The sequence below is a fragment of the Danio rerio genome, chromosome 12 (assembly GCF_052040795.2).
Source record: "Danio rerio strain M-AB ecotype USA chromosome 12, GRCz13ab, whole genome shotgun sequence".
Taxonomy (NCBI): domain Eukaryota; kingdom Metazoa; phylum Chordata; class Actinopteri; order Cypriniformes; family Danionidae; genus Danio; species Danio rerio.
The window spans coordinates 1,770,001-1,797,225 of record NC_141032.1 but is presented as its reverse complement, the minus strand read 5'-3'; the positions used below and the strand labels follow the sequence as shown (position 1 = coordinate 1,797,225).

The window sequence follows — 27,225 nt, the reverse complement described above, 5'->3', positions numbered from 1 at the left end:
CCAAGGGAAATGTTCCCAATGAATGACTTCGTGGACCTAGAAGTAAAAACCTCCAAAACAATATTGCATAAGAGTCAAGAAGGTTGCTGGTTCAAGTCCCGACCAGGTGAGTTGGCGCTTCTGTGTGGAGTTTGCATGTTCTCACCGTGTTGGCGTGAGTTTCCTCTGGGTGCTCCGGTTTACCCTACAGTCCAAACACATGCAGTATAGGGGAATTGATCAACTAAATTGGCAATAGTGTATGAGTGCTTGTGTGAATGAGTGTGTATAGGTGTTTCCCAGTACTGGGTTGCAGCTAGAAAGGTATCCACTGAGTAAAACATATGCTGGAATAGTTGGTTATAGCAGCAGGAAATATAAATAAATGCATAGAAATATGACAGTAAAACAGCAGAATGCGCTGGCAGTTTATTACAAGTTTTTTTTGTACCGTAATATACAACACCAACCCAGACAATTTAGCACTTTAAACTATTAAAAATGTCAATAAATTAAATTTTCAATAATAAAAGTTGTTAAAAGAAAGATAAAGTTCCCATAATGCAATAACTAAATTGGGAAAAATAAAAACATGAACCACAAAATATGGAAAGCTGCTCATTTCCGGACATTCTTTAGAGTGTAATCGAATGACAGTAATAGTTACTTTGCAAGGCTCAGCTCCGCGGGGGTCTGTTTTCCAGCATCTCTGGAGACAAACACACTGAGACTGATCTGCGGTATTTCAACAATGCGTGTCCGAGGAGGAACAGCACTAAGATCATCATCATTTATTACTCTCAGCCTTTCATCTGGACCATTTTCCACCCACCGAGGCCTTGTGTGTGTGTGTGATAAATGATTCACCCGGCAACAAACAAAGACAATCAGTGAGAAACAAAGGTTATATTCATTCATTCATTCATTCATTCTCCTTTTGCTTAGTCTCTTTATTCAACAGTGGAATGAACCGCCAACTTACCCAGCATATGTTTTACACAGTGGATGCTCTTCCAGCTGCAACCCAGTACTGGGAAACATTCATACACACACTACGGTCAACGTAGTTCATCAATTCCCCTATTGAGCACGTGTTTAAACTGTGGGGGAAATCAGGGCACCCAGAGGAAACCCATGTCAACACAGGGAGAACATGCAAACTTCACATAGAAATGCCAACTGGCTCAGCTGGAACTCGAACCAGCGGCCTGCTTGCTGTGAAGCGTCAGTGCTAACCACTGAGCCACCGTGTTGCCCGAAAGGTCATTAGTAAACAAAGTCGTAAAAGCATTATAAACATTTTTGTTGACTGAAATAAAGTAAGTCACTCAGGGTAAATGGAAAAAAAAGCACTGGGTTCCACACACTTTCTTCATGTTCTCCTAACACAAATTAATCAAGTTAACGTAATTGTTTTTACAAATGTAAGTGGATTGAACAAAGCAAGTTGTCCATCAAAAAAACAAGAAATGTGTCATTTCAGCTCATTTAAATTAGTTTGAACAAACAGCAAAACTAACTTAAAGTGCAAAATGAACTAAAACTAACACCAGTCACTGAAATAAAATAATAATTAGCAAAAAGAAGAATCATTTTCAGAATTTATGAGCAGTGATTTTGACCCGTGTCAGATGCGCTTTTACAGCAGATCTTCATTTGCCAAAAAATGTAAACTCGACATGTTGAACTACATTCAAACGTTAAAGAGCGGGTAGCTACTTTACATTAAAAAGTGAGGAAATATGTTACTTTAAAAGCAACAAGCTGACTTTACTTAAAAGAGTGAAAATCTGGTTTAACTTGGAATGATTAAGTTAACTTTATTTCAATAATTATGAGCATAATTCACTGACATAATAATTAAGGCCGTAGGTTTACTCACCAAGTAATGTCAGCTAATCATTTTAAAAAGCAATGGATTTACTCACTGTATTAAGTAAAGTCAACTAATCGCTTTAAAAGCAACAGATTTACTCACTTAAGTCAACTAATCGCTTTAAAAGCAACAGGTTTACTCACTTAAGTCGACTAATGGCTTTAAAAGGAACAGGTTTACTCACTTAAGTCAATTAATGGCTTTAAAAGGAACAGGTTTACTCACTTAAGTCAATTAATGGCTTTAAAAGGAACAGGTTTACTCACTTAAGTCAACTAATCGCTTAAAAAGGAACAGGTTTACTCACTTAAGTCAACTAATCGCTTAAAAAGCAACAGGTTTACTCACTTAAGTCAACTAATCGCTTAAAAAGCAACAGGTTTACTCACTTAAGTCAACTAATCGCTTTAAAAGCAACAGGTTTACTCACTTAAGTCGACTAATGGCTTTAAAAGGAACAGGTTTACTCGCTTAAGTCAATTAATGGCTTTAAAAGCAACAGGTTTACTCACTTAAGTCAACTAATCGCTTAAAAAGGAACAGGTTTACTCAAGTCAACTAATGGCTTTAAAAACAACAGGTTTACTCACTTAAGTCAACTAATCGCTTAAAAAGGAACAGCTCTACTCACTGTATTAAGTCAACAGGTTTACTCACTTAAGTCAACTAATCGCTTAAAAAGGAACAGGTTTACTCAAGTCAACTAATGGCTTTAAAAACAACAGGTTTACTCACTTATGTCAACTAATCGCTTAAAAAGCAACAGGTTTACTCAAGTCAACTAATGGCTTTAAAAACAACAGGTTTACTCACTTAAGTCAACTAATCGCTTAAAAAGGAACAGGTTTACTCAAGTCAACTAATGGCTTTAAAAACAACAGGTTTACTCACTTATGTCAACTAATCGCTTAAAGCAACAGGTTTACTCAAGTCAACTAATGGCTTTAAAAACAACAGGTTTACTCACTTAAGTCAACTAATCGCTTAAAAAGGAACAGGTTTACTCAAGTCAACTAATGGCTTTAAAAACAACAGGTTTACTCACTTAAATCAACTAATCGCTTAAAAAGGAACAGCTCTACTCACTGTATTAAGTCAACAGGTTTACTCACTTAAGTCAACTAATCGCTTAAAAAGGAACAGCTCTACTCACTGTATTGAGTCAACAGGTTTACTCACTTAAGTCAACTAATCGCTTAAAAAGGAACAGGTTCACTCAAGTCAACTAATGGCTTTAAAAACAACAGGTTTACTCACTTAAATCAACTAATCGCTTAAAAAGGAACAGCTCTACTCACTGTATTGAGTCAACAGGTTTACTCACTTAAGTCAACTAATCGCTTAAAAAGGAACAGGTTTACTCAAGTCAACTAATGGCTTTAAAAACAACAGGTTTACTCACTTAAATCAACTAATCGCTTAAAAAGGAACAGCTCTACTCACTGTATTAAGTCAACAGGTTTACTCACTTAAGTCAACTAATCGCTTAAAAAGGAACAGGTTTACTCAAGTCAACTAATGGCTTTAAAAACAACAGGTTTACTCACTTAAGTCAACTAATCGCTTAAAAAGCAACAGGTTTACTCACTGTTTTAAGTCAACAGGTTTACTCACTTAAGTCAACTAATCGCTTAAAAAGGAACAGGTTTACTCAAGTCAACTAATGGCTTTAAAAACAACAGGTTTACTCACTTAAGTCAACTAATCGCTTAAAAAGGAACAGGTTTACTCACTGTATTAAGTCAACAGGTTTACTCACTCAAGTAAAGTCAACTAATGGCTTTAAAAGCAACAGGTTTACTCACTTTATTAAATAATTATTAACAGGTTTACTCAAAGTAAAAATCAACTCATCGGTTAAAAGCAACATGTTTAAATCACTATTCATGGCAAACTCATGGCTTTTACAGGGCATGATCTTTAATATGAAGACGTTCATCTGGATTCTTAATCATTTGATTTTTTTCTTCAAGTTGAATCTGTGTGGTTTTGGATTCGGTGTTTGTTTTTAATTGTTTTGACAGTTTTGAACGAGAGTTAATGTAAACTATGCTAACACTAAACTTTGCTCTGGTTGACACTGGATGTGTTCAGCTAAGTCTGATAAAACTTTAATCATTAGTTCATCATTTATTAAGGAATTATTAACATCCAAATTCATACATGATAACATTAGTTAATGCACTGTGAACTAACAATGAACAACTTTTTCCATAACCAACATGAGCACAAACACTGTCATGAATGTATTGTTCATTGTTTATTCATATGCATTAAACAGTGTTGTAGTATAGGGTTGCATTAGTAAGTGCTGCTACCAACCTAAGTGTTACCAACTAATTTAAGAAATGCAAAACAATAAATAACCTTCCACCGAGCGCAGCACATTAAAACAAGCAGAGGGAGACAGGCGGGATTCATCACTCATCCGCATTGGGAAAGTTTGGGGGTCGATGGGCTTGGATTGACCCCCCACTGAACTAAAGCAGAGGGTGGAGAGAGAAAAGCGCAACCGGAGGGAGTGTGTGAAAGAGAGAAAGAGGACCTTCTGACAGGAGTGTTTAGTTATGAAAACAAAAGTATTGTAACAGATGGCACCCTGGAAACCTCATAACAGCGGATTGGAACGAGCCGGCGTAGCTTATCGGCGAATAACCTCACACACACACACACACTTGGATATATAAGATCTCACCAGGAGGGTCCAACACCCAGTAGATTTCAGCTTTGGAGTCTAAATCTTTCAACAAACATCCTTACCAGCCCTTAAAGGCACGTATTTGTGTTGAAGACCAACCGGGGAGGTTCCTGAAACATTCAAGCACCAGGTGGATGCACTTCTTGTTGCAAGCTTAAAAATGGAAGCAGAGCCTTTGGGAATGTTTCTGGACAATGCATCAGTTCTGGATGTGGATAGAGGAATAATCAACAACGTTTACATCCAGCAACACTTTGATGCTTTCAGTGTCACCATTGCCGTGCTGTATTTAGCAGTATGCATTGTGGGACTGTCTGGAAACTCGCTGGTCATCATTGCGATTTTGAAACTGGATAAAATGTCTTCGGCGACCACGGTGTATATATTCAATCTGGCGTTGGCTGATGGACTCTTCATGGTCGGACTGCCGTTCATCGCTATACAGAACTTCCAAGACCAATGGGTTTTCGGAGGTGCGGTTTGCAAGCTGGTTATGATTCTGGATGGCATCAATCAATTCACAAGTGTTTTCTGCTTGACAGTGATGAGCGTTGACCGATATATGGCGCTGGTGGATCCGTTACGCTTTGCACGTTGGCGAACGCCAAAAAGAGCCAAGATTATCGCCACATTGATGTGGTTCATCTCTTTATTTCCCGTTCTTCCAATGGCGATTCACTTTTCTGCAGATTACGGATTGTGCACTGTTGACCCTCATGTTGCGTCTGACTCTTGGTGGTTGGCTTTTCTCAGCTACACATTCGTGTTAGGCTTCGCTCTACCGTTCACAATAATGATCGTGTTTTACACGGCGCTCGTCGTGACTTTAAGAAACGCCAGGCAAACTTCAGCATCTCTGGAGAATCACCACTTGGAGAAACAAGTCACCAAAATGGTAGTGGCGGTGGTTTTGGTGTTTGGCGTCTGCTGGTTGCCGTTTTACGTCTTCAACTTCTGCTCGCTGCACCAAATGGACCTGGTTCTGGATTTCACCCGTGGATTTGAGTTTGTGGTGTTGCTGTCGTACTCTTGGAGCTGCGCCAATCCTATATTATACGCATGTTTGTCGGAAACGTTTCGGAGGCATTTCCGTGCCCTCCTGTGTCCTCATAAAAGCTCCCCGACGCCCTGCGAAAGAGACACTGAAGGCTACGTTCTGCACGACACCAACACACCAGGAGTTAGCGTGCTAGCGTAATGCATTTGTTTTAATTTCGTGAATCGGAAGCACCAGTCTTATGCTGCGTTCTTCACAATTCCTTCATGCTCTCCCAACACATTTATTACGTTAAAGTAATTGTTTTAACAAACTGAAGTATAAAACAGTTAAGCCGTTCAAAAAAATCTGCAAGAATAGGGTTGACTCAGCGCATTAAATAAGTAGAGCAACAGAAATCTTTTTTTTTTTTTTTTTTTTGTGCGTGTATATATTTTGGAAAATTCTAATATGTGAAAATACAAGTAGATTATAGTAATAGCGATGAATCATTCTATAGTAAAGTGTATTGTATTTACACAAAAGACATTTGTTGTTTGTTCAAGCTACTTACTTAAAATGAGCTTAAACAATTATGTAGGGGTTTTAACTTAATTGTTTCATGTTCATTACACTTAAATTTGTAAATATTAATCAATTAACTAAATTCCTTTGTTGTCTCAACACAAATCAATTGTGTGGAACACTTATTTTTCTACTACTGCATACTGTACACTGTAAAAAGCGATTAGTAACCTTACTTTAAAAGAAACAAATTGTCCACTTATTTATGAGTAAATCCATTGTACACTCAAAAAATGACTTTTGTTGCTCATTTAAACCAATTTGAAATTAGTTTTAAAACAATTTAGTTCAATTTAATTAAGTTTTTTGTTTGGGACAACTTAATTGTTTCATGTTCAATCCACTTAAATTTTGTAAAAAGCGATTAAGTTAACTGAATCAATACATGTTGGGACAATGTGAAGGAATTGTGTGGAACCCAGCATTTTTTACAGTGCAACTTGGAACAGTTTAGTTGACTGAGCTTAATTTCCATAATTATGCAAATAATTCATTCACAATTTTATTACAATGACTTCATTCATTTTCATTAAAAGTCAACTAACCACTTTAAAAGCACTGGGATCACTCACTTTAAAGTAGAGCAAAATAGTCACAATTTTACAGTGTACTATAGTTTTTACTACAGTAAACTGCTGTATTGTAGTTTTCTACACTTATGGTGTATTTTACAACAGCTACTATAGTTCTTAGTGTAGTTTATATTATAGTTCTGTTTATATTACTATAGTGGTTGTTTTACCATAGCGACTGTAGAATCACCACAACAAATTAAAAACTATAGTTGTTGTTACCGTAGCAACTATAGAATCACCACAACAGATTAATTACTATAGTTCGTTACCATAGCAACTGTAGAATCAACAACAGATTAATTACTGAAGCTAGTGTTACCATAGCAACAACAGAATAATCACACCAGATTAATGACTATAGCTGTGTTACCTTATCAACTATAGAAATCAGAACAGATCAATTACTATAGTTGGTGTATTACCATAGCAACTGTAGAATTACCGCAACAGATTAACTACTATAGTTAGTGTTACCATTACAACTGTAGAATCACTGCAACAGATTAACTACTATAGTTCGTGTTACCATAGCAACAACAGAATAACCACACCACATTGACTATAGTCCTTGTGTTACTATAGCAACTATAGAAATTGCCACAAGAGATCAATTACTATAGTTGGTGTATTACCATAGCAACTGTAGAATTACCGCAACAGATTAACTACTATAGTACTTGTGTTACCATAGCAACAACAGAATAACCACACCACATTGACTGTAGTCCTTGTGTTACCATAGCAACTATAGAATGACCACAACAAATTACTATAGCACTTTTGTTACCATAGCAACTATAGAATCATCACAACAGATTAAAGTAATTTACTATTGTATGGTAGTATTTACTATAAATTACTGTAATTTTTTTATATATATAAAAGGTGAATGGAGTTAAAATTTTTGAATTTTCTTTTAAGCCAAAGATCATTGGAATTTTAAGTAAAGTTCATCTTCCGTGAAGAAATTATGTAAATGTCCTGAATTGTTTATTATTAAAATGATCTCTTTTAAACAACTTTAAAATGCATTTTTTCAAGATTGCAGATCTTCAAATAGTTGTATCTCAGCCAAATATGTGTCCCAACAAGTCATACGTCACAGTAAAGCTTATTTATTCAGCGTTCAGATAAAGCATCTCAATCTCCAGACTCTTACGACTGGTTTCATGCTCCGGGATCACATATTTCTGCAGTGTTTGTGTTGCAATGCTCTCCCTAACATATATAAACATAAAACACTTCCTTCCTATACCACATTAGTGTAGTGCACTACAGAGTACAGGCCTGTGAGGTTTTGCTTCAGAGCAAAAAAAAGAAATGCATGAGCAGACGGAGGCTTGATAAGTGGCGGATCCATATCTCACCCTCTACGGTGCTTTTTTTCACCACAAAGGCAAAGTTGGTTTCCACGTTAAAGCAAGGGTCCGTGTTGTAGGGATGATTATGCAATTCTGCCATCCCGTCAGACGAATTGTGGACTTGGGAATGATGTCACGGTTGTCATGGCATCCGGCTTGAACCAAATATTTGAGGAAATCGTGTGACTGTTGCCAAATGACAGATGAATAAGGAATGCGGTTTTGTGAATTTGTTTGAAAACGGTTGATGTATTAGATGTTAATAATGGCCACGGGTTTAAATCAGCATGTGTTTCCATGAGTCCAATGACAAACTGTGTATACAGCTATGGAAAACATGTACTGTAGAGAGACTGCTTAAGAACACTTAACTTCTGATTTATGGGACTAGTTGTGGATCTAATAATGACGTTAAATGAAAACATGCCTTTTTTTATTTTGTTGCAAAATAAAAGCTCTAAATGATCACATTTTTATATTATAATTAGAATAAAATGCTATTAGTATTTTACAGAAGACATCAACAGCTCAAACATCACTTCAGAGAAATATTGTTTTTATACTCTAATTTGTTTATATATATGGTATATGGATCAAATTGTTTGACTGAATAGTATTTTAGTGGGTGAGTTTTGTAAATCAGGGTAATAATGTACTATATTTATGCATAGGAAGTCATAAAATAGGATTCCTTCTAAAGTAAAGGGGACAAGTTCAGTTTTATGTTACTCCATTATTGTTTTGATGCTTGAATACCCATTTTTGCGTTTATTTCATGTTTAATTCAAACATTGTTAATAAATAACCAACAGCAATATAAATGCATGAGGATTAATGTATATAAAGATGATCTACACAGGGTAAAGTCTTTTTTTGTTTATTTTTGTATTTTCCCACCATTCTTTGTAAACATCATGCTTCTAAAAGTTTTTGCTTGTTTGTGATGTGTTATTTTCCAACTCGTGTTGTTTTTTGCATTTTGTTTTGTTTAGTTTTTGGCTTTTTTGTTTCATTTATTTTTGATTGTTTTTTGCATTTAGTTTTTTTTCGGATTTTGTTTATTTATTTTTTTTTTGTTTTTGCATTTTGTTTTATTTTAGTTGTTTTTGCATTTTTTTCATTTTGTTGTTTCATTTTTTGCGTTTTGGTTAGTCACTTGCATTTTATTTGTGTTTTTTGTTTTCTTTTTGCATTTTGTTTTCTTTTTTGCATTTTGTTTTGTTTAGTTTTGCGTTTTTTTTTCAATTTTTGCATCGTTTTTTTTTTTGTTTTCATTAGTTTTTTGCATTTAGTTTATGTTTTTGCATTTTGTTTTGTTTAGTTTTTTGCGTTTTGGTTTGTCTCTTGCATTTTGTTTTGTTTTATTGTTTGTTGGTTTGTGCGTTTTATTTTAGTTTGTTTGGTTTAGATTTTAGCGTTTTGTTTTAGCATTTTTTTTAGTTTGTTTGCTGGTTTTTGTTTTTTGTGTTGTTTTTTTGTTTTGTTTTTTGCTTTTGGCATTTTGTTTCGTTTAGGTTTTGTTTTGTTTTATTGTTTGTTGGTTTTTGTGTGTTTTTTTGTTTTTGTTTTGCAGTTTGAGTTATTTGCATTTTATTGTTTTGCTGTATGTTCTTTATGTTCTTTATATTGTTTATTTTGTGTTTTGTTTTTGTCTTTATTTTTGTTTAGCTTTGTGTTTTGTTTTTTTATTGTGTGTGTCTTTTTTTGTTTGTTTTGTTCTGTTTTGAGAAACCTATGTGCCAAAAAACTGAAGATAAGTTCAGATTTTGCTATCTGAAGCATATCAAAAATTTGTAAAAACAAAAAAACAAATAAATAAATTCAGTGTTTTGGGTTTAAGTGTATCATCAAAATAAATGTCAATATTTTTAACCAGCATTGTACTGCATAGAATATTTGCACCTATAAACATCTCCAAAAATATACTACTTTACACACATGTAAATGATCATCAATGATAAACAAATAAAAAGCACAGCTTATGACAAAGTGTGTCATTCTCTTTGTTCAAGGAAGCATTATTAAAATATGTATGAATTTTCAGAGCACATCCTACCAAACGGGTTTTATGTGGAGGTTGTCAAAAGTTTTCAGATTAAAGAGGCATTTTTAGCTGCTTCTGTTTTAAAATGCATAAATGTACAACCTCTGCAGAGAAAAACAAATCTATCATCTGCATGAAGTCTGACTTGAGCTGGTTATTATTATCCTGACAGAGCTGAAGGTTTGCGAGAAAATGCCCACAGCAGGTCTTTGCTCACATCTGGCCCACATTTGAAACAAATGTGCTCTTTTTGAAGCAGTTTTATAGGCAGCCAAGGTGCAATACAAGCCCATAACATACCTTTCTCTATTCCCTACATGCATGACTGCAGGAAAGCCTGTGGTACTATGTTCTCAACCTTTTTAATCAGCAAAATATGAGCATGCACTGTAAAAAATAGCTGTTTTATGCATTTTGTAAATTTTTATTTATGGTTTTGAATAGTATTATGGGATATTGATCTTTATTGCAACAACTTATAACCTTGAAAAGTTGGAAAATGTGGCTTTTATGAACATCTTTAATAGTTTAAAGTGATTTATTGTCTGGGTTGCTGTTGTATGTTACACTACAAACACCTTGTAATAAACTGTACAGTATATTCTGTTATTCCACACACTTATTTCTCTACATATTATTTCTTATACATTATATTATTCACTAAAATGTCAATAAAAGTCACTTTATTAAAGTGTAGTGTTGAATTTTCAGCATCGAAAGTCGACAGAGCAAAGCTCAACATCCCATAATGCAATTCACAACTGTAAATAACTAACTAACTGTAAATAATATACTGTAAATTTTTACAGTAAGCATGCATGGTTGCTTTAATTTAGAGCAACCATGCATGCATTCTGTACATAATTTAAAGCAACCATGCATGCATAATGTAAATGATTTATTTTCAGTATGCATGCATGGTTGCTTTGAATCAAATTAACCCTTGAACCATTGAGTCCATTAAACTTACATAATGTTAAACCGACTTAAAACAGCTTGTGTAACTTGAAGTTAGAATATTATTAACTTAGTTTAATAAGTTAGAATGAATTAAAAACACATGCTGTCATGACTAATTGTTCATATTATCGTTTATTGTGTACGTGTTTAAATGCACAGAGGAAAATGACTGCCCATGCCCACACAAAAAGCATAAATAAAAGCAGACAGGATTAGATTACTTACACTAAACATGCTTCATTCCCATGCACAAATATAGAAAAATAGAGTGTCTAGTGGCTCTGTGATGAATATGATTGTCAAAAATTCATACCTCTGATATAAAACAGATGGAAAGTGAGCTTAAAAACATCTTCCAAATTACTATTTAGATATAAAATTAGAAGGATCACAGCGAGTCTCACGCACATCATGTACCGAAGCCATCTTAAAGAGCCTCTCTCAGGAGGTTATAAGATCACGTCTCTCCTTATTTATTCATTCATTCATTTTCCTTCAGCTTAGTTTCTTTTTTATTCGGGATCTCCACAGTAGAATGAACCGCCAGCTATTCCAGCATATGTTTAATGCAGCGGAAGTCTTTCCAGGCGCAATCCAGTTTTGGGAAACACCCATACACACTACACTCTCAGAAATAAAGATACGCAAGGGGTCACTGGGGTGGTACCTTTTTAAAAAGGTACACATTTGTAAATTAAGGGTCCATATTGGTGTGTATGTATTACTAAAACATACAAGGTATTTATCAATTCCAAAAAAAATTTAAAGAGGAACACTTTTGTACTTTAGGTACTAATATGTACCCTTGAGGTATTAATATGGACCTTTTAGGAACAAATGTGCACCTTTTGAAAAGGTACCACCCCAGTGACAGCTCACATACCTTTATTTCTGAGAGTGTTCAGCCAATTTAGTTTATACCATTCACTTACGGTATGTTTTACGTCATCTACATAACATATGTGTGTAAAAAATGTTTAATATATAATGTGGTTAATTTAGGATAACTTAAGAAAAGGGTCTCAATTTACTTACATTCTAGCCTAAATAGTGGTTTTCATTTGCACATTACATTACAAAATAGGAATAACTTTAGTATGATTGGGATTTTTTCCCTAATAGTCTAAAATGCAATATATATGTACAATACTGTAAAAATCAACCCAGGCTCAGTATGGATATGTACCCCTATATACATTTCTGGAGATCGCAATGTCCCAGGAGGAACATTTTTTTGCAGTTTTTGTTTTTCACGATCCACCAGAGGCCGCTGTGTACACTTTCAAATCTCAAGTTTCATATTTAATTTTTTGCCTTTTGTTTTTGCTTTATGGAACCATTCTTTTTAGACTCGAACCACGTCGTTGTGGTCAACTCTTCTCTGCATCTCAAGTCTGCTGACGTATGTGGCGAGCCACTGGGCAAACTGGTAACAGCAAAAAAGCAGTCCACACAGAGGTAACAGGTCAGCTGATAGCGGGGAAAAGAGAAGCCGTGCGCGACATCAAACTGCCCCATGGCCTTTATCTTAAAGACGAAATGCAACTGGACATACTTCTGGCTATATAATTTGCGCTCTCCAGAAATGTATTCAGGGTACATATTTCACAGCAAGTCTGTGTGGGTATGAAAATATTATAAAACTTGTAAAAATTATATACAGATTAAAGTAAATTAATTTTAGAGTTTTATAAATGTAATAATTAAATATGCATAAAAAAAATAAATACAAATTATATATATATATATATATATATATATATATATATATATATATGTGTGTGTATGTATGCATGTATGCATGTATGTATGTGTGTGCGTGCGTGCGTGCGTGCATGCATGCGTGTATGTGTGTATGTGCAATTCCAGCGTTATGATGTGACTAGCAGTAAAAACTCAACATAAATTTACATAAAGCATTTGTTAACATTTTATTAAAACTTTTGTTTGTATTTTCCAGAACAACTGACCACAGAGTTAAGTGATCCGAAAAATATCAATCTGCAAACGTTTTGTACTTTAAATGAAGAAAATAAACATGCGTTATGGATGTGACAAAAAAAAAAAAAAAAAAAAAAAAAAAAAGGTTTACAACATGCCTTGTAGAAATTCTGTGAATTAAACAGCAGAAACCAAAAGAAACCATGATCATCAAAAGAAGAGTCGGCTCTCTATAAAACAAACATGGTTGGTTTTATTTTATTTATTATTTTCACATTTATGAGGAAAAGGTGTCGTTATGGATGTGAAATTGCCACTAGTGTGGCTTTGGTAAATCAAATAGAATAGTTTAAAAACATTGACAGATGCACTTCAGTATTTCCAAAGTACAGTAAAATACTTGCTTTCCAAAACACCCAAGAAACAGTTTCTGTATTTTGGTGAAAACTTAAACCCGACATTGGATTAATTTTTTTAATTTGATTTAAATGATACATTTTAACCCAATAACTTTGGAAAAAAATGGGGGTAATGGCGCAATATTTCTTCTCTTTCGTTAAGTTAAACATGTCTGGAAAAAAAATGCCAACATTGATTTTGTTAATTTATGCACAAAAAAAAAACTCTAAATTATCACACTTTTTAAGAATTGTCAGTAGTTTACAAAAACAAAAACTAAGTTTTAGTCAAACACAGCTATAAATCAAGTTAAAATAATCACTTATATGCAGGGCCGGACTTCACCAATGAGCGAGGCAAGCAGCTGCTTAGGGCCCCGGGGAATTAGGAGGCCCGACCAATGCCAAGAATTACTAATCATATAGTTCTTTATAGCTTTTCTATCATATTTTGTAATATCTAGCAAGAAGGTCACTGGTTCGAGTGCCAGCTGGGCCAGTTGGTGTTTCTATGTGGAGTTTGCATGCTCTTCCTCTTGGCGTGGGTTTCCTCCGGGTGCTCCGGTTTCCCCCACTGTCCAAACAAATGCACTATATGGGGATTGATTAACTAAACTGGTCGTAGTGCACTGAAAAAAAAAGTGTTGCATGCAGAACTGTTGCAAACAATTTATGTGTTGAATTTAAACAAACAAGTTTAACAATGTTCAACTTCATTTGTTTGTTTAAATTCAGCCCAAATAAATTGTTTACAACCACTCAGCGGAAAAAAATTGAGTAAATCAAAGGAATCACCTTTGAATAGTTTTCAGTTTGCACGCGTATGGGTATGAGTGTTTCTGATGCAGCTGAAAGGGAATCCTCTGTGTAAACATATGCTGGAATAGTTGGCAGTTCATTCCACTGTGGCGACCCCTGATTAATTAAAGGACTAAGTCGAAGGAAAATGAGTGAAAGCAAATCTACAGAGAAAAAACATCTATAGAGAGAGAGAATGTTTCGAGCTTCAATGCTCGGGCCCCAAACGCGGTATTGCTTAGGGCCTCCTAATCACCAAGTCCATCCCTGCTTGACACTAAAATCCTAGTGCTGGTTGTTTGTTTTTCTGTTCTTAATACATTTCATTTGCCATCAATCCTTTTGAATGTAGTCTAAACACGACATCTGAGCATTTTAAACAACAAAAACTGTCCTCCAGTTCATCTGTCACTTTTATAGCGCTGATGACCCACGCTTTCATTCAACCTTTGCCTCTGAGCTTTAAAAAACACCCTTAAAACTTCTCTAATCATCCATCATCAGTATTATCACAGTGTCTATGAACTTTAATTGGACCCTTGGGAATCGCGCGTCAAGCTTGCTTTATAATGTATAGTTCTGTCACATATCAGGAATATAATGAATAGGTTAGTTAGTCTCCCGAGACACTGATTCATGAGCATATGGGCTTTATTAAAATCACAACAGGGGCTTAGAGAGGATAAGAGGAGGATTCAAGTGTTTCATTTGGCATGTGTCTAATTTTTTACAACTGCAATATGTTAAAATGGGTTATTTTTAAAGCAGGAGACAGACATTGGGATTTACATTTCTCCTATAATGAGATTTATCTAATTCTTAAATAAATGTAGAGCGGGGCTTGATTTTGTTTATTGTTCATTTGTTATTGGAGGGAGTTTAGGGAGGAGTGCACAGGTATTATCATAAGCACTTCAATATCGCATAATGAATAGTTTCCTATTTTTATTTCATAAATAATTTATAAACATTATATTAACCACTCAATATTGCAAAATTAAGAATTTTCCATTTTATTTCATAAATACAATATATTTACTGCAATATGGCAAAATGAAGAATTTACTACTTTTTATTTATAAATAAAAGCAAAAATACATTATATTTACTGCAATATGGCAAAATGAAGAATTTACTACTTTTAATTTAAATAAAAGCAAAAATACATTATAACTACTGCAATATGGCAAAATGAAGAATTTTCTATTTTTATTTCACAAATATATTATAACCACTGCAATATTCCAAAATGAGAAATTTACTTTTTTTATTTTATAAATAAAGCATAAATACATTATAATAATCACTGCAATACTGGAAATTGAAAATTTTCCCATTTTTTATTTCATAAAGAAATTATAATAACCACTGCAAAATTGCAAATTTAGATTTTATTTGCCATTTTTTTATTTCATGGTGACTTAAAATAAGTGTTTATCAGATGCATTTGTATTTAGATTTTAGTTAGTTTTGTATTTTCTTATGAAAAATGTATAAACAGACTAACAGAATATTATAGAAATGTTGTTGTGTTTTTTTACGTTGTAACAGCACAAGTTACAAAATCGTAATATTTAATTTTATTTACTTAAATACATTATTATTATTGTTGCTACTACTACTAGAATGATTTTATTTCCTTAACATTTTATTTGATGGCATTTAAAAGGATCTTTTTCTGACCTTTTCTGTTGTAAAAAACAAACAAAAAACATGATAAAAGGATAATAAAAATATTTTAAATATACAAATATTTGACCGTATTAACACTGAATTACATTCAAGCTGGACTAATTACATATTTTCCACTGTAGCTGAGGTCAAGAAAAATATTAACGATACTGGCATAAAACCATTAAGGAATATTAACACTATTCATTTATTTTCATTCGGCTTAATCCCTTTATTTATCAGAGGTCGCCACAGAGGAGTAACCCACCAACTTATCCAGCATATGTTTTACACAGCGAATGCCCCTCTAGCTGCAACCCAGTACTGGGAAACACCCATACACACACACATACATTATACATTACGGCCAATTTAGTTAATCAGTTCCCCTATAGCGCATGTGTTTGGGGGAAACCGGAGCACCCGGAGGAAACCCACACCAACAAAGGGAGAACATGCAAACTCCACAAAGAAATGCCAACTGGCTCAGCCGGGACTCGAACCAGCAACCTTCTTGCTGTGAGGCGATCAGCCTGACACTTTCTTTTAATAAGAAATTAATAAATTGATTCTGTTCAACTAAAATAAATTGTCAGGAAAATCTTTGTGACAATCATAAAGGCAGTTTAATGTAATGTTGACTCATAAAGCTAAGTAAAATCTAAAGTTTGCTAATTATGATCATATTTATGACAGGTTATGCAGTCTTACTATCATCAAGTTGACATGGCACAAAATACGGACACGTATTGACATTTCTTTACATCAAGCTGTCATCATGAAGACATTTAAAATGACAAATCAAAATGTTTAATTATGAGCTTTATTTTTGTGACAAAGTGGCTTTCTGATGAGGTTTCAATCAATCACGAATATACATCTAAATACAAATGAAATATTAAAATATATATAATGAATAAAATATATAAAAATACACCCAGTGTATGAGCTCTAGAAACTAAGGATTTTATGATCTTGAAGGAGAATGTGGCTGTAATTTGTGCCATCATATTAAATACTGAAAAGTCTGAGTTTTTATAAAGATTTCCACATTTAAACTTTAAAAATGTGAGAAAATTATTACAAATAAATCATGATGAGGTTTCCAAGAAACAATGTAGCCTAAGAAAAAAAGAAGAAATGAAATGATGCTGTTCATTCACAACGAAGGGGCAAAAACTGCCTGAAGAAACACAGAAATGCTTTCTTTACTAATGCACAATGCTCTGTCTTTATACAGAACACCATCCTATTAAAGCTACAAGGATTTTTCCCATGTCAGCTTTAACACAATAGCTTTCCTTTGACTATTGTTTTCTTTCCTCTTGAATCTGAATGTAATTTAAAACAGCATTTCTCAGAACAGTACAGATCTAAAGCTTCAAAACTTGCTGATATCTGAAGTTTAGATTTAATGCCTTTAAAACATCCCCACATTTATAGTAAATAGTGTTGTGAACAATAATTCAATAAAATTCATCTTAATTTCAATAACACTTACAACGTAGATCGTGTCAAACAGCAAAACAACAGCAAAAAACAAAAGCAGCTACAGAATCGCCACAGCAGATTAATTAAGATGTGACACCATAGTAACCATAAAATCGCCTCAGATTAATTAGGATAGTTGTGTTACCATAGCAACTGAAGATTCACCACAGATTAATTACGATAGTTGTGTTACCATAGCAACTGTAGAATCACCACAACAGATTATTCACGATAGTTGTTACCAAAGCAACTATAGAATTGCCACAATAGAATAACTATAGTTGTTGTTACCATAGCAACAATAGAACCACAACAGATCAATTACTATAGTTGTTGTAACCATAGCAACTATAAAATTCCCCCAGATTAATTATGATAGTTGTTACCATGGCAACCATAAAATGACTACAACAGATTAAAAGTGATAGTTGTTACCATAGCAACTGTAGAATCACCACAACAGATTAATTACAATAGTTGTTACCACAGCAACAACAGAATCACCATCACAGATTAATTACTATAGTTCTTGTTACCATAGCAACTAGTCACCACAACAGATTAATTACTACAGCTGCCGTGTTACCATATTAACTATAGAATCACCAACCGATTAATTACCATAGTTGTTACTATAGCAACTATAGAATCACCACAACAGATTAACTAAGACAGTTGTTGCCATGGCAACTATAGAATCGCCACATAAGATTAATAGTGACAGCTGTTACCATAGCAACTGGTAACAACAACTATCATAATCTGCCGTGGTGATTCTACATCGCAACTACAGAATCACCACAACAGATTATTTACTATAGTTGTTGTCACCATAGCAACTACAAAATCACAGCCACAGTTCAATTACTATAGTTGTTCTGTTACCATAGTAACTACAGAATCACCACAACGAATCAATTACTATAGTTGTGTTACCATAGCGACTGTAGAATCACCACAACAGATTAATAGTGATAACTGTTACCATAGCAACTGGTGACAACTATCATAATCGGTCGTGGTGATTCTACAACAACTACAGAATCACCACAACAGGATTAATTCAAGTACTTTACTATACTTGTACTATACTGTACTATAATACAATTCATAAACACAACAGCATTTATATTGAATGGCTTGTGTTTTTATGTGGGCATTCGTTTACATCATTAATCATTTTGACTTGATTTACACTTTTTTTCTTCAAGTGGCGTCTGTTTATTGTCATTGCTGCAGTTTACCTTTCATCAAGGCTTTTCCTGACTGATCTGCCATTGACCTTTAACCCCATATATTCTCAGTTTCAGCTCTTGTTGACAAAGCGCTGTCAGAGGTGAAGGCCCACTAGTGTGTTCACTTATCTTCAATCACAAAGGAGGATTTCAATTCTCTTAAAGGGCTCCTGTTACGCTTTTATTCATTTTTCAATGTTAATAAGCATGTATTGTGTATGTTTGTGCTTAAAGATCTACAAAAGTTACAGATCTCAAAGATGATAACAAAAGAGAGATTTAGTAAATAAAAATGGACTAGTGTTGTTTGTCAGACTTTGTGATGTTACATTTCTTTGCTTCATCAGGAGCCACAGGAATTGATTTGGACTTGTCTTTATTTATTCTCAAAAATGGGTAACCACTCACTTTCATTATATGATTCACCAAACACCATGGTTTCAGCTAAAATAATATGTATTGTTCTATTTAAGAAACAAAAAAAGAAAAAGAAAAAAAAAAAAAGTCCCCTACATCTTGATGACCCGGGGGTAAAATGAGTAATAAATCCTTTTTGGGTGAACTGTCCCTTTGTGCTCCAGTTTCCCCCACAGTCCAAACACATGCGCTATAAGGGAATTGAATAAGCTAAATTGGCCGTAGTGTATGAGTGTGTGTGAGAGTTCCAGCTGGAAGGGCATCCGCTGCATTAAACGTATGCTGGAATAATTGCTGGTTCAATCCACTGTGGCAACCCCTGATGAATAAAGGGTATTAGCTAAAGGAAAATGAATGAAACAATGAATATCTGACGATCTGTTGTATTGTTGTTTGCTTGCTTTTGCATCTTTAAGAAACATATGCTGGAATAGTTGGGGGTTCATTCCACTGTGGCAAACCCTGATGAATAAAGGGCCTAAGCCGAAGGAAAATGAATGAATGAATATCTGATGATCTGTTGTTTGCTTGCTTTTGTATCTTTAAGAAACATATGCTGGAATAGTTGGCGGTTCATTCCACTGTGGCAACCCCTGAAGAATAAATGGTCTAAGCCGAGAGAAAATGAATGAATACATGTTGTATTATTGTTTACTTTTGTATCTTTAAGAAACATATGCTGGAATAGTTGGCGGTTCATTCCACTGTGGCAACCTCTAATGAATAAAGGATTTAAGCCAAACAAAAATAAATGAATGAATGAATGAATGAATGAATGAATATCTGATGATCTGTTATATTGTTGTTTGCTTGCTTATGTATCTTTAGGAAACATATGCTGGAATAGTTGTGGGTTCATTCCACTGTGGCGACCCCTGATGAATGAAGGGTTTAAGCCAAAGGAAAATGAATGAATGAATGAATGAATATCTGACGAGCTGTTGCATCGTTGTTTGCTTGCTTTTGTATCTTCAAGAAACGTATGCTGGAATAGTTGGTAGTTCATTGCACTGTGGCGACCCCTGATGAATAAAGGGTTTAAGCCAAAGGAAAATGAATGAATGAATATATCTGACGATCTGTTGCATTGTTGTTTGCTTGCTTTTGTATCTTTAAAAAATATATGCTGGAATAGTTGGGGGTTCATTCCACTGTGGCAACCTCTGATGAATAAAGGGTCTAGGCCGAGGGAAAATGTATGAATGAATGAATATCTGACAATCTGTTATATTGTTGTTTGCTTGCTTTTGTATATTTAAGAAACATGCTGGAATAGTTGTAGGTTCATTCCACTGTGGCGACCCCTGATGAATGAAGGGTCTAAGCCAAAGGATAATGAATGAACAAAATGAATGAATGATTATCTGATGAGCTGTTGCATTGTTGTTTGTTTGCTTGCTTTTGTATCTTTAAGAAACACAATGCAAATTGGTCTAGCGTTGACGCAGTCATCTGTTTGACCAGTCAGCCAAGGTCAGCTTCTGCACTTAGTGGATTTGGAACCGATTCAATAGTGAAATAGATTTGAACTCATGCACTCGCCTGTGAGCAAACATGGTAGTACGCACACTTCAGCAGACTGCAGGGATTGTCTGGATCAACATCTTCGGTTTATGTAGCCTGATGGGGGACGGTCACCTGGCAAATAATCCCAGATATGAGCATCATGTGTTAAAGGATAATTTATAGAATGTTTTCTTTTCGCCATCAGCATTCATGAATGTCGTTTGAATTTATGAGCGCAAGGTTACCATAGATATGCAAATTGCATAACTTTTATTGGTGTCCGATTCAAGTTAACTCACAGCGCTGCACATGCGCATTGAAATGTCATTTCACTTTTATTCTTATTCATTTAGCTGTAAAAATTGACAATAAAAAGGTAATTTTAATTGTATTTTCAATAGGAAAATTATTTTTAGTGACAGTATTAATTTTTTATTAAAAGGGAGACAGCTGGAGAGCCACATATTTTTGTTCAAAGAGCCACTTGTGGCTCCCGAGCTACAGGTTCCCTTCCCCTGTTTTACACTGTTGATGCCCTTTCATTTGATACCAATAAAAAGCCCCTTGGTTCAACCAAGACTCGAACCTGCAACCTTCTTGCTGTGAGGCAACCATGCTAACCACTTTGCCACAAAGTTTAAAGTCAAGTAAAAAAAAAAAAATAGTAAATTCATGTGAACAAATTCATTCCTCAAAGCAAATTAAATTGATAAACAACCTCAAGAGATCACAACTATCACTTTTTATTCATTTTCCTTCAGCTTAGTCCCTTTATTCATCAGGGGTAGTCACAGCGGAATGAACCACCAACTTATCCAGCATATGTTTCTTAAAGATACAAAAGCAAGCAAACAACAACAATACAAGAGATCGTCAGTCCATTCATTCATTCATTTTCCTGCGGCTTAGACCCTTTATTCATCAGGGGTCGTCACAGCGGAATGAACCGCCAACTTATCCAGCATATGTTTTACACAGCGGATACCTTCCCAGATGCAACCCAGTACTGGGAAACACCCATACACTATCACATGCACACACACATTTATGCGCTATGGCCAATTTAGTTGATCAATTCCCCTATAGCGCATGTGTTTGGACTGTGGGGGAAACCAGAGCACCCGGAGGAAACCCACACACACAGGGAGAACATGCAGACTTTTAGCATCACAGAAATGGCAACTGACCAAGACGAGGCTCAAACCAGTAACCTTCTTACCGTGAGGTAACAGTGCTAACCATTAGCCGCACAATCTTTTTTTAGCAATAAAATTTATAGATAACTGTATCTTCCCAACACTGCTCAAAAATAAAGGCTGAAATTGTCTGTTTTCACACAGAACAACCCGTTTCAGTTCCCCAAAGAACCCGTAATGTATGAAGCATATTTCTATTATGTGAAGAACATTTGAATCATCTAAAAATCCTTATTCCAACATAAAGACCTCCTCTGGAATTGAAAGGTTTGATGTAAATGTTAAAAGTTCATCATGGAGCCACTGATGCCAAAAAAGATCCTTTATTTTTAAGAGTCTATGGAGAAAATGAATGGAGGTTTTACTGCGCTCTCTCCACAGCTCCTGTTGCCATAGAAGCAGTGTGTGCTTAAGGGTTGCACATGGTCACTGGCTGGTCCAGCCTGAATTATGAGCTTCATTTGAGCACAAGAACCAAAATTCATGGCTTAGCTCATGCATGTCAGTATTTGTAGTTGATTTTAAACATTTTAAAGCAGGGATGTCAAACTGCAGCCCTGCATAGTTTAGTTGCAACCCTGCTCCAATACACATACCTGTAGGTTTCCAACAAGCCTGAAGGACTTCTTTCGATCAGGTGCGTTTAATTAGTATTGGAACTAAACTGTGTTGAAAACAGAGTGGAGTTTGACACGCGTTTTAAAAAAGTATAGTTCACCCTAAAATAAAGATGTACCCACTATTTATTATTTACAAGTGGTTCCAAACCTTAATGAGTTTCTTTATTATGTTGAACATGAACAAATAGATTTAGACGAAAGCTGGAAGCTGGTAACCATCTATAGGAGAAACAAATACAAGTCAATGCTTATCGGTTTCAAAATATACTATGGTGTAGGTTAAAAGTACAATCTGAGAATGTATGCAAGCTTGTCACGGGGGTGATACCTTTTCATAAGGTACACATTTCTACTTGAAAGGTTCAAATTGGTACCTCAAAGATATATATTAGTACCAAAAAATGAATAGGAACACTTTTGTACTTTTTAGGTACTAATTGGTACCCTTGAGGTATTAATATGGACCTTTTAGGTACACATTTGTACCTTTTTGTAATGTACTACCCCTGTGAGAGCTCTCATACCTTTATTTCTGAGAGTGTATAAAGAAACGAGGGCTGTGCGATAAAATGGGTATCAATATTTATTACACTGAACACCGTTGTCAATATCAATAAAAAAAAAGATTCAGTATGTTGTTTCGGTATTAAGGCTATAGTTTTATTAAAATGTGGCTGCTGTGCGTGCACCTTGGAAGCAATGCCAATAAGCTTGGGGTGTAAGTTTGTCATTTCCAATGGAGGCGCGTGACTTGCATGACGCACGAATGTTGTGCAAGCAGTGCATATGTGACGTGTGCGCATTTTCCAGCCGCACCTACTTTAGAACTTTTCAAATGCCGCGAGCACAACGCAATACATGAAAGTAGAACTAAAAAATCTGCTTCACACTTTGTATGGAATATATACATTTCAATAATAACAGCAGACCAATTACCTCAGACAAACACAGCACATCCAAACACTGCAGCGCTTTACTTTTCTCCATAAACTTGTATCAGAGCTGCAGCAATGGTTTGTTCATTTGCCACCCTCTGAAAAAAAAACAGTTGATGTCAGGCCCGGATTGGCTAATCGGGAGGACCGGGAGAATTCCCAGTGGGCCAGTCCGTTTTTTGGCTACGAGGGCTGGTGTCTCTAGCTCCAGACTCTGTTGCTCTCACCAGTTGCATTTTTCATTCATTCATTTATTTATTTGACCATAGCCTCATTTTTTTATTCATTATTTTGCCGCAGCTCCGCTCTTATTTATCGTCTTGCAGCCTCGTGAGCAAGATGCAGCCTGCAGGTTAATGATGGTGCAACTCAGCTGAGTTACTACACTGAGAAAAGCTGTTGTGGTCCAGTGGTCAGCACGTTGCGTTACGATGTTACAACCTCATCTGAGTAAATTTATTTATTTTATTTTATAGTTAAAACATAATACTGTTAGGGTTGTTGAACATTTGAAGTTCTAAAGCAGCTGTTTTCTTGAAAAAGACGTGATAGTGCCATTAGAAACTGACCTTATTTTAATATAATCAGTCGTGAACTGAGGTGGGCCGGTCTAAGGCTTGAAACTCCAGGGCTGAAATGGAGTCCCACTCTGGCCCTGGTTGATGGTAGCCTAGTTACAGAATAATGGCAGCGGAGCGCATTGAAAATGGTGAAGGAAACCACACACTCGCACTTGTCACTTCAGGTCAGAATAACAACACAATCGAAAATGAGTGCCGTATAGCAGCAGTGAGGAGATTGTAAATATAAAGAGATGCAAGGATGTCACCAGAGTGGCTTTTTGGTTTCTTTTCTTGTGCATACCAGCCACCAGCTCCCCATCTGAAGGATTTTTTTTTTTTTTTTAGCATAGTGAAAATTGGTTATTCACAATTTGTAATGTTGCGGTGTGCATTTGAATAATGGTGGCTGGCTCCTTTACTTGAAAGCTCAGATTTAATTATCATAATTTGTGTTGTTGACAGAGTTTGAGGTTTACTGTTTCATTATTATCCACAGCTTAAAGTTTGCTTTGATTGTTCAGCGTTTCCACTTTACTATTGCGAACAATGTGAACATTTTGTTCAAGTTTAAGAGTCTCTAACAATTATGTTTGTTTTAATATAAAGAGATCAGATGTTTAATATAAATATGTTTGGTTTTGGCTTTTAAAACTACTAATGAATGTGTATGGATGTTTCCCACAGATGGGTTGCGGCTGGAAGGGCTTTCGCTGCGTAAAACCGGGACTGGATAAATTGGCAGTTCATTCCGCTGTGGCGATCCCGGATTAATAAAGGGACTAGGCCGCAATGAAAATTAATGAATGAATATTAAAATGCATTTGCCTCAATGTTGGTAAATTAAAATAAAGTGGTTTAAAAAATCCTAATATATCTAAATGTGTTGTTAAATTAGTCAATTAATTAAATATTCAATTTATACTAAACGATATGAAACATGATAAAAAAATTTTTTTGCAGTATCGCCCAGCCCTAAAAGAAACTTAAACCGGTTTGTAACAAGTGAACAGTGAGTAAATAATGGCATTTCAGTTGAGCAGTCCTTTTAAGTAGCCTAATATTTGAGATTGGCATCACAGTGGCGTAGTGAGTAGCACGATCACCTCACAGCAAGAAGGTCACTGGTTTGAGCCTCGGCTGGGTCAGGTGGCATTTCTGTGAGGAGTTTACATGTTCTCCCCGTGTTGGTGTGGGTTTCCTCTGGGTGCTCCGGTTTACCCCACAAGTCAAAAGACAGGTGAATTGCGTAAGCTAAATTGTGAATGAGTGTGCATGGTTGTTTCCCAGTGATGGGTTGCAGCTGGAAGGGCATTTGCTGTGTAAAAACATGCTGGATTAGTTGGCAGATTGTTAAACTGTGGCAACCCCAGATTAATAAAGAGACCAAGCTGAAAAGAAAATGAATGAATGAATATTTGAGACTTCAGATGAGCCCATTCAGAGACTTACACAAAATAGATTCCAGGAAGTGTTGCAAATTTGACCACCAAGTAAATAGACTTTCCTCGAAAGGGATACCAATTAACACAGAAATGGCAGATTTGTAGGTCCTGTAACCACCAGATGGTTGGTTATGCTAACAAAAACATGTTGCAGATTTTTCCTCACAGCTCGTTTTCAGTAAAAGTGCAAGTATTGAGTTCAACAAGAAGTCATGTTTCCATAGCATCGCTTTTATTCCTCATGAACGTGATTCCGCATGAATTCACATGCGTGTATTTTAATCTAATCTAATTTTAAACGTTGTTAGGGATTCACATAAATAATTATTCTGACCCCTGACATACTCCCGTGTGCTTATCAAGACCACACAGCAAAAAAACAACTGAATATAGCCTTTCACGTCGTGTAGATTAATGCATGTCGTTCGGTATAAATGAGGGAGGGTGGAAAGCGCGCACTCGATCGGCTGATCAGTAGCTCCATCTGCACGCAGCGCGAGAAGCTGCAGTCTGAGATCACCTCACTGATATTATCCCGCTCTAACTGAAAACACCAAAGGAATTCGAATGTCGCGTTCCAAAAATTCGTTCCCGTGACTTCAAATAGAGCTCTTTGAAGTTTGGAATGCGTCGTTCGATTTTTAAATCTTATTTTTGAATATCTTCCGGAGAACTAACGGTCATTTGTTATCCGGGGAGAACTGCCGGTGTCCTGACGCACAGACGGACACGCGCGCGAGCTTATCAGGAGGTGTCAAATAATACTGTCGTGTATTCCAACTCGGATTTCGCACTCGCTCGCACACTTTTGAGGTAATATTATGGTGGTCGATGGAAGTATGTGAAGCTGTCATATTCCAGGAATGGATCTCCAGAGGTGTCCCATAACTACAGGTAAATCACTGAAGTGAAAGACCCATCAATACTCGTCTTTCACGACATTTTAATTACCTTGTCAGCTCTCTTATTTGTGATTATTTTAACTTTTTAACGTGTAAACCAACAGTAAATGCGTGTATTTATACGTATTGGGTTATTAATAGCATGTTTAGGGTAAATAGTTGGCAGATGATGTCAAAAATAGATTTTTTTCTCAAAATTCTTGGTATAAAATAATTGCTATAATAATCATAATATTAATATGTAATAGTAATACAAATAATTATACTAATCATTAATAATTTGTTCATTTAGACATGCCGTTTACAAGCTGGAAATCCTAAAGTATGGCTACTGTGAAATAAATAAATTATTAATAATTAAAAGACCACTAGGCAATTCTGACCTTAATTTCGTTTTTGGTAAACTAATGTTGTCATTTATAGATTTTAAATTAGTTTTTGGCAATAAATAGTAAAAGAAGCTATGTTATGAGATGTCCATTCATTTTCAGACAGCACAATATTAATGTCCCAACTTCAGAATGGTTAAATTAATATTTGCTGCATAGAATAACTCTGATTTATGCTGTACTTTAAGAATTCCAGCTTGTAAATGACATGTCCTAATGAACAAATTATTGATGATTAGTATTATATTATAAGTATTACGATTATTATAGCAACAACAATCCTGATCAATTGTTGCTACATAAAAAAAATCAAATTAACAACTACTTTCTATTTATCTATTATTATTATTATTATTAATTGTTTTTTTTGCAATAGCTCTTCTGAGATTTATTTTTATTTTTGCATTAAATGGTAAATTTAAAGTATTTGCTGCAGGAAATAACCCTGTTTTTTTTTTTTTTTTTTTTAAATCACAGGAACTAAACGCATCCATTTCCATTTAGTATTAAATTAATTTATTATATTTTTCACAATAGTTGTACTTTAGGATTTCTAGCTTGTAAATGACATGTCCAAATGAACAAATTATCGATGATTAGTATTAGGTGTATTCCATAATATGGTTATTATAGCAACAACAACCCAGACCAATTGTTATGTTACTTA

At 35.1% G+C, this 27,225-nt stretch overlaps 3 protein-coding genes across 22 annotated transcripts in view; 2 read left to right on the top strand and 1 right to left on the bottom strand.

The window, feature by feature from the left end:
• The window catches only part of slc39a11 (solute carrier family 39, member 11), a 224,203-nt gene that overhangs the window by 173,433 nt on the left and 23,545 nt on the right, over window positions 1–27,225 (bottom strand). The window lies entirely within an intron of this gene.
• Window positions 4,419–10,039, top strand: LOC100333697 (somatostatin receptor type 2). The gene has a single exon (XM_087275605.1). It carries the CDS (start codon window positions 4,714–4,716, stop codon window positions 5,749–5,751), a length of 1,038 nt encoding a protein of 345 aa, XP_087131731.1. The 5' UTR covers window positions 4,419–4,713; the 3' UTR covers window positions 5,752–10,039.
• sstr2a (somatostatin receptor 2a) overlaps window positions 26,051–27,225 on the top strand; it is a 10,599-nt gene continuing 9,424 nt past the window's right edge. For both annotated transcript variants that reach the window (XR_015503696.1, XM_087275576.1), the window contains exon 1: window positions 26,051–26,161. The gene's annotated coding sequence lies outside the window, so the exon portion shown is untranslated. The remainder of the gene's footprint in view (window positions 26,162–27,225) is intronic.

What these genes read in the sequence shown, in the direction of transcription:
- LOC100333697 (XM_087275605.1), top strand. Translation starts at nt 4,714, where the DNA reads ATGGAAGCAGAGCCTTTGGGAATGTTTCTGGACAATGCATCAGTTCTG.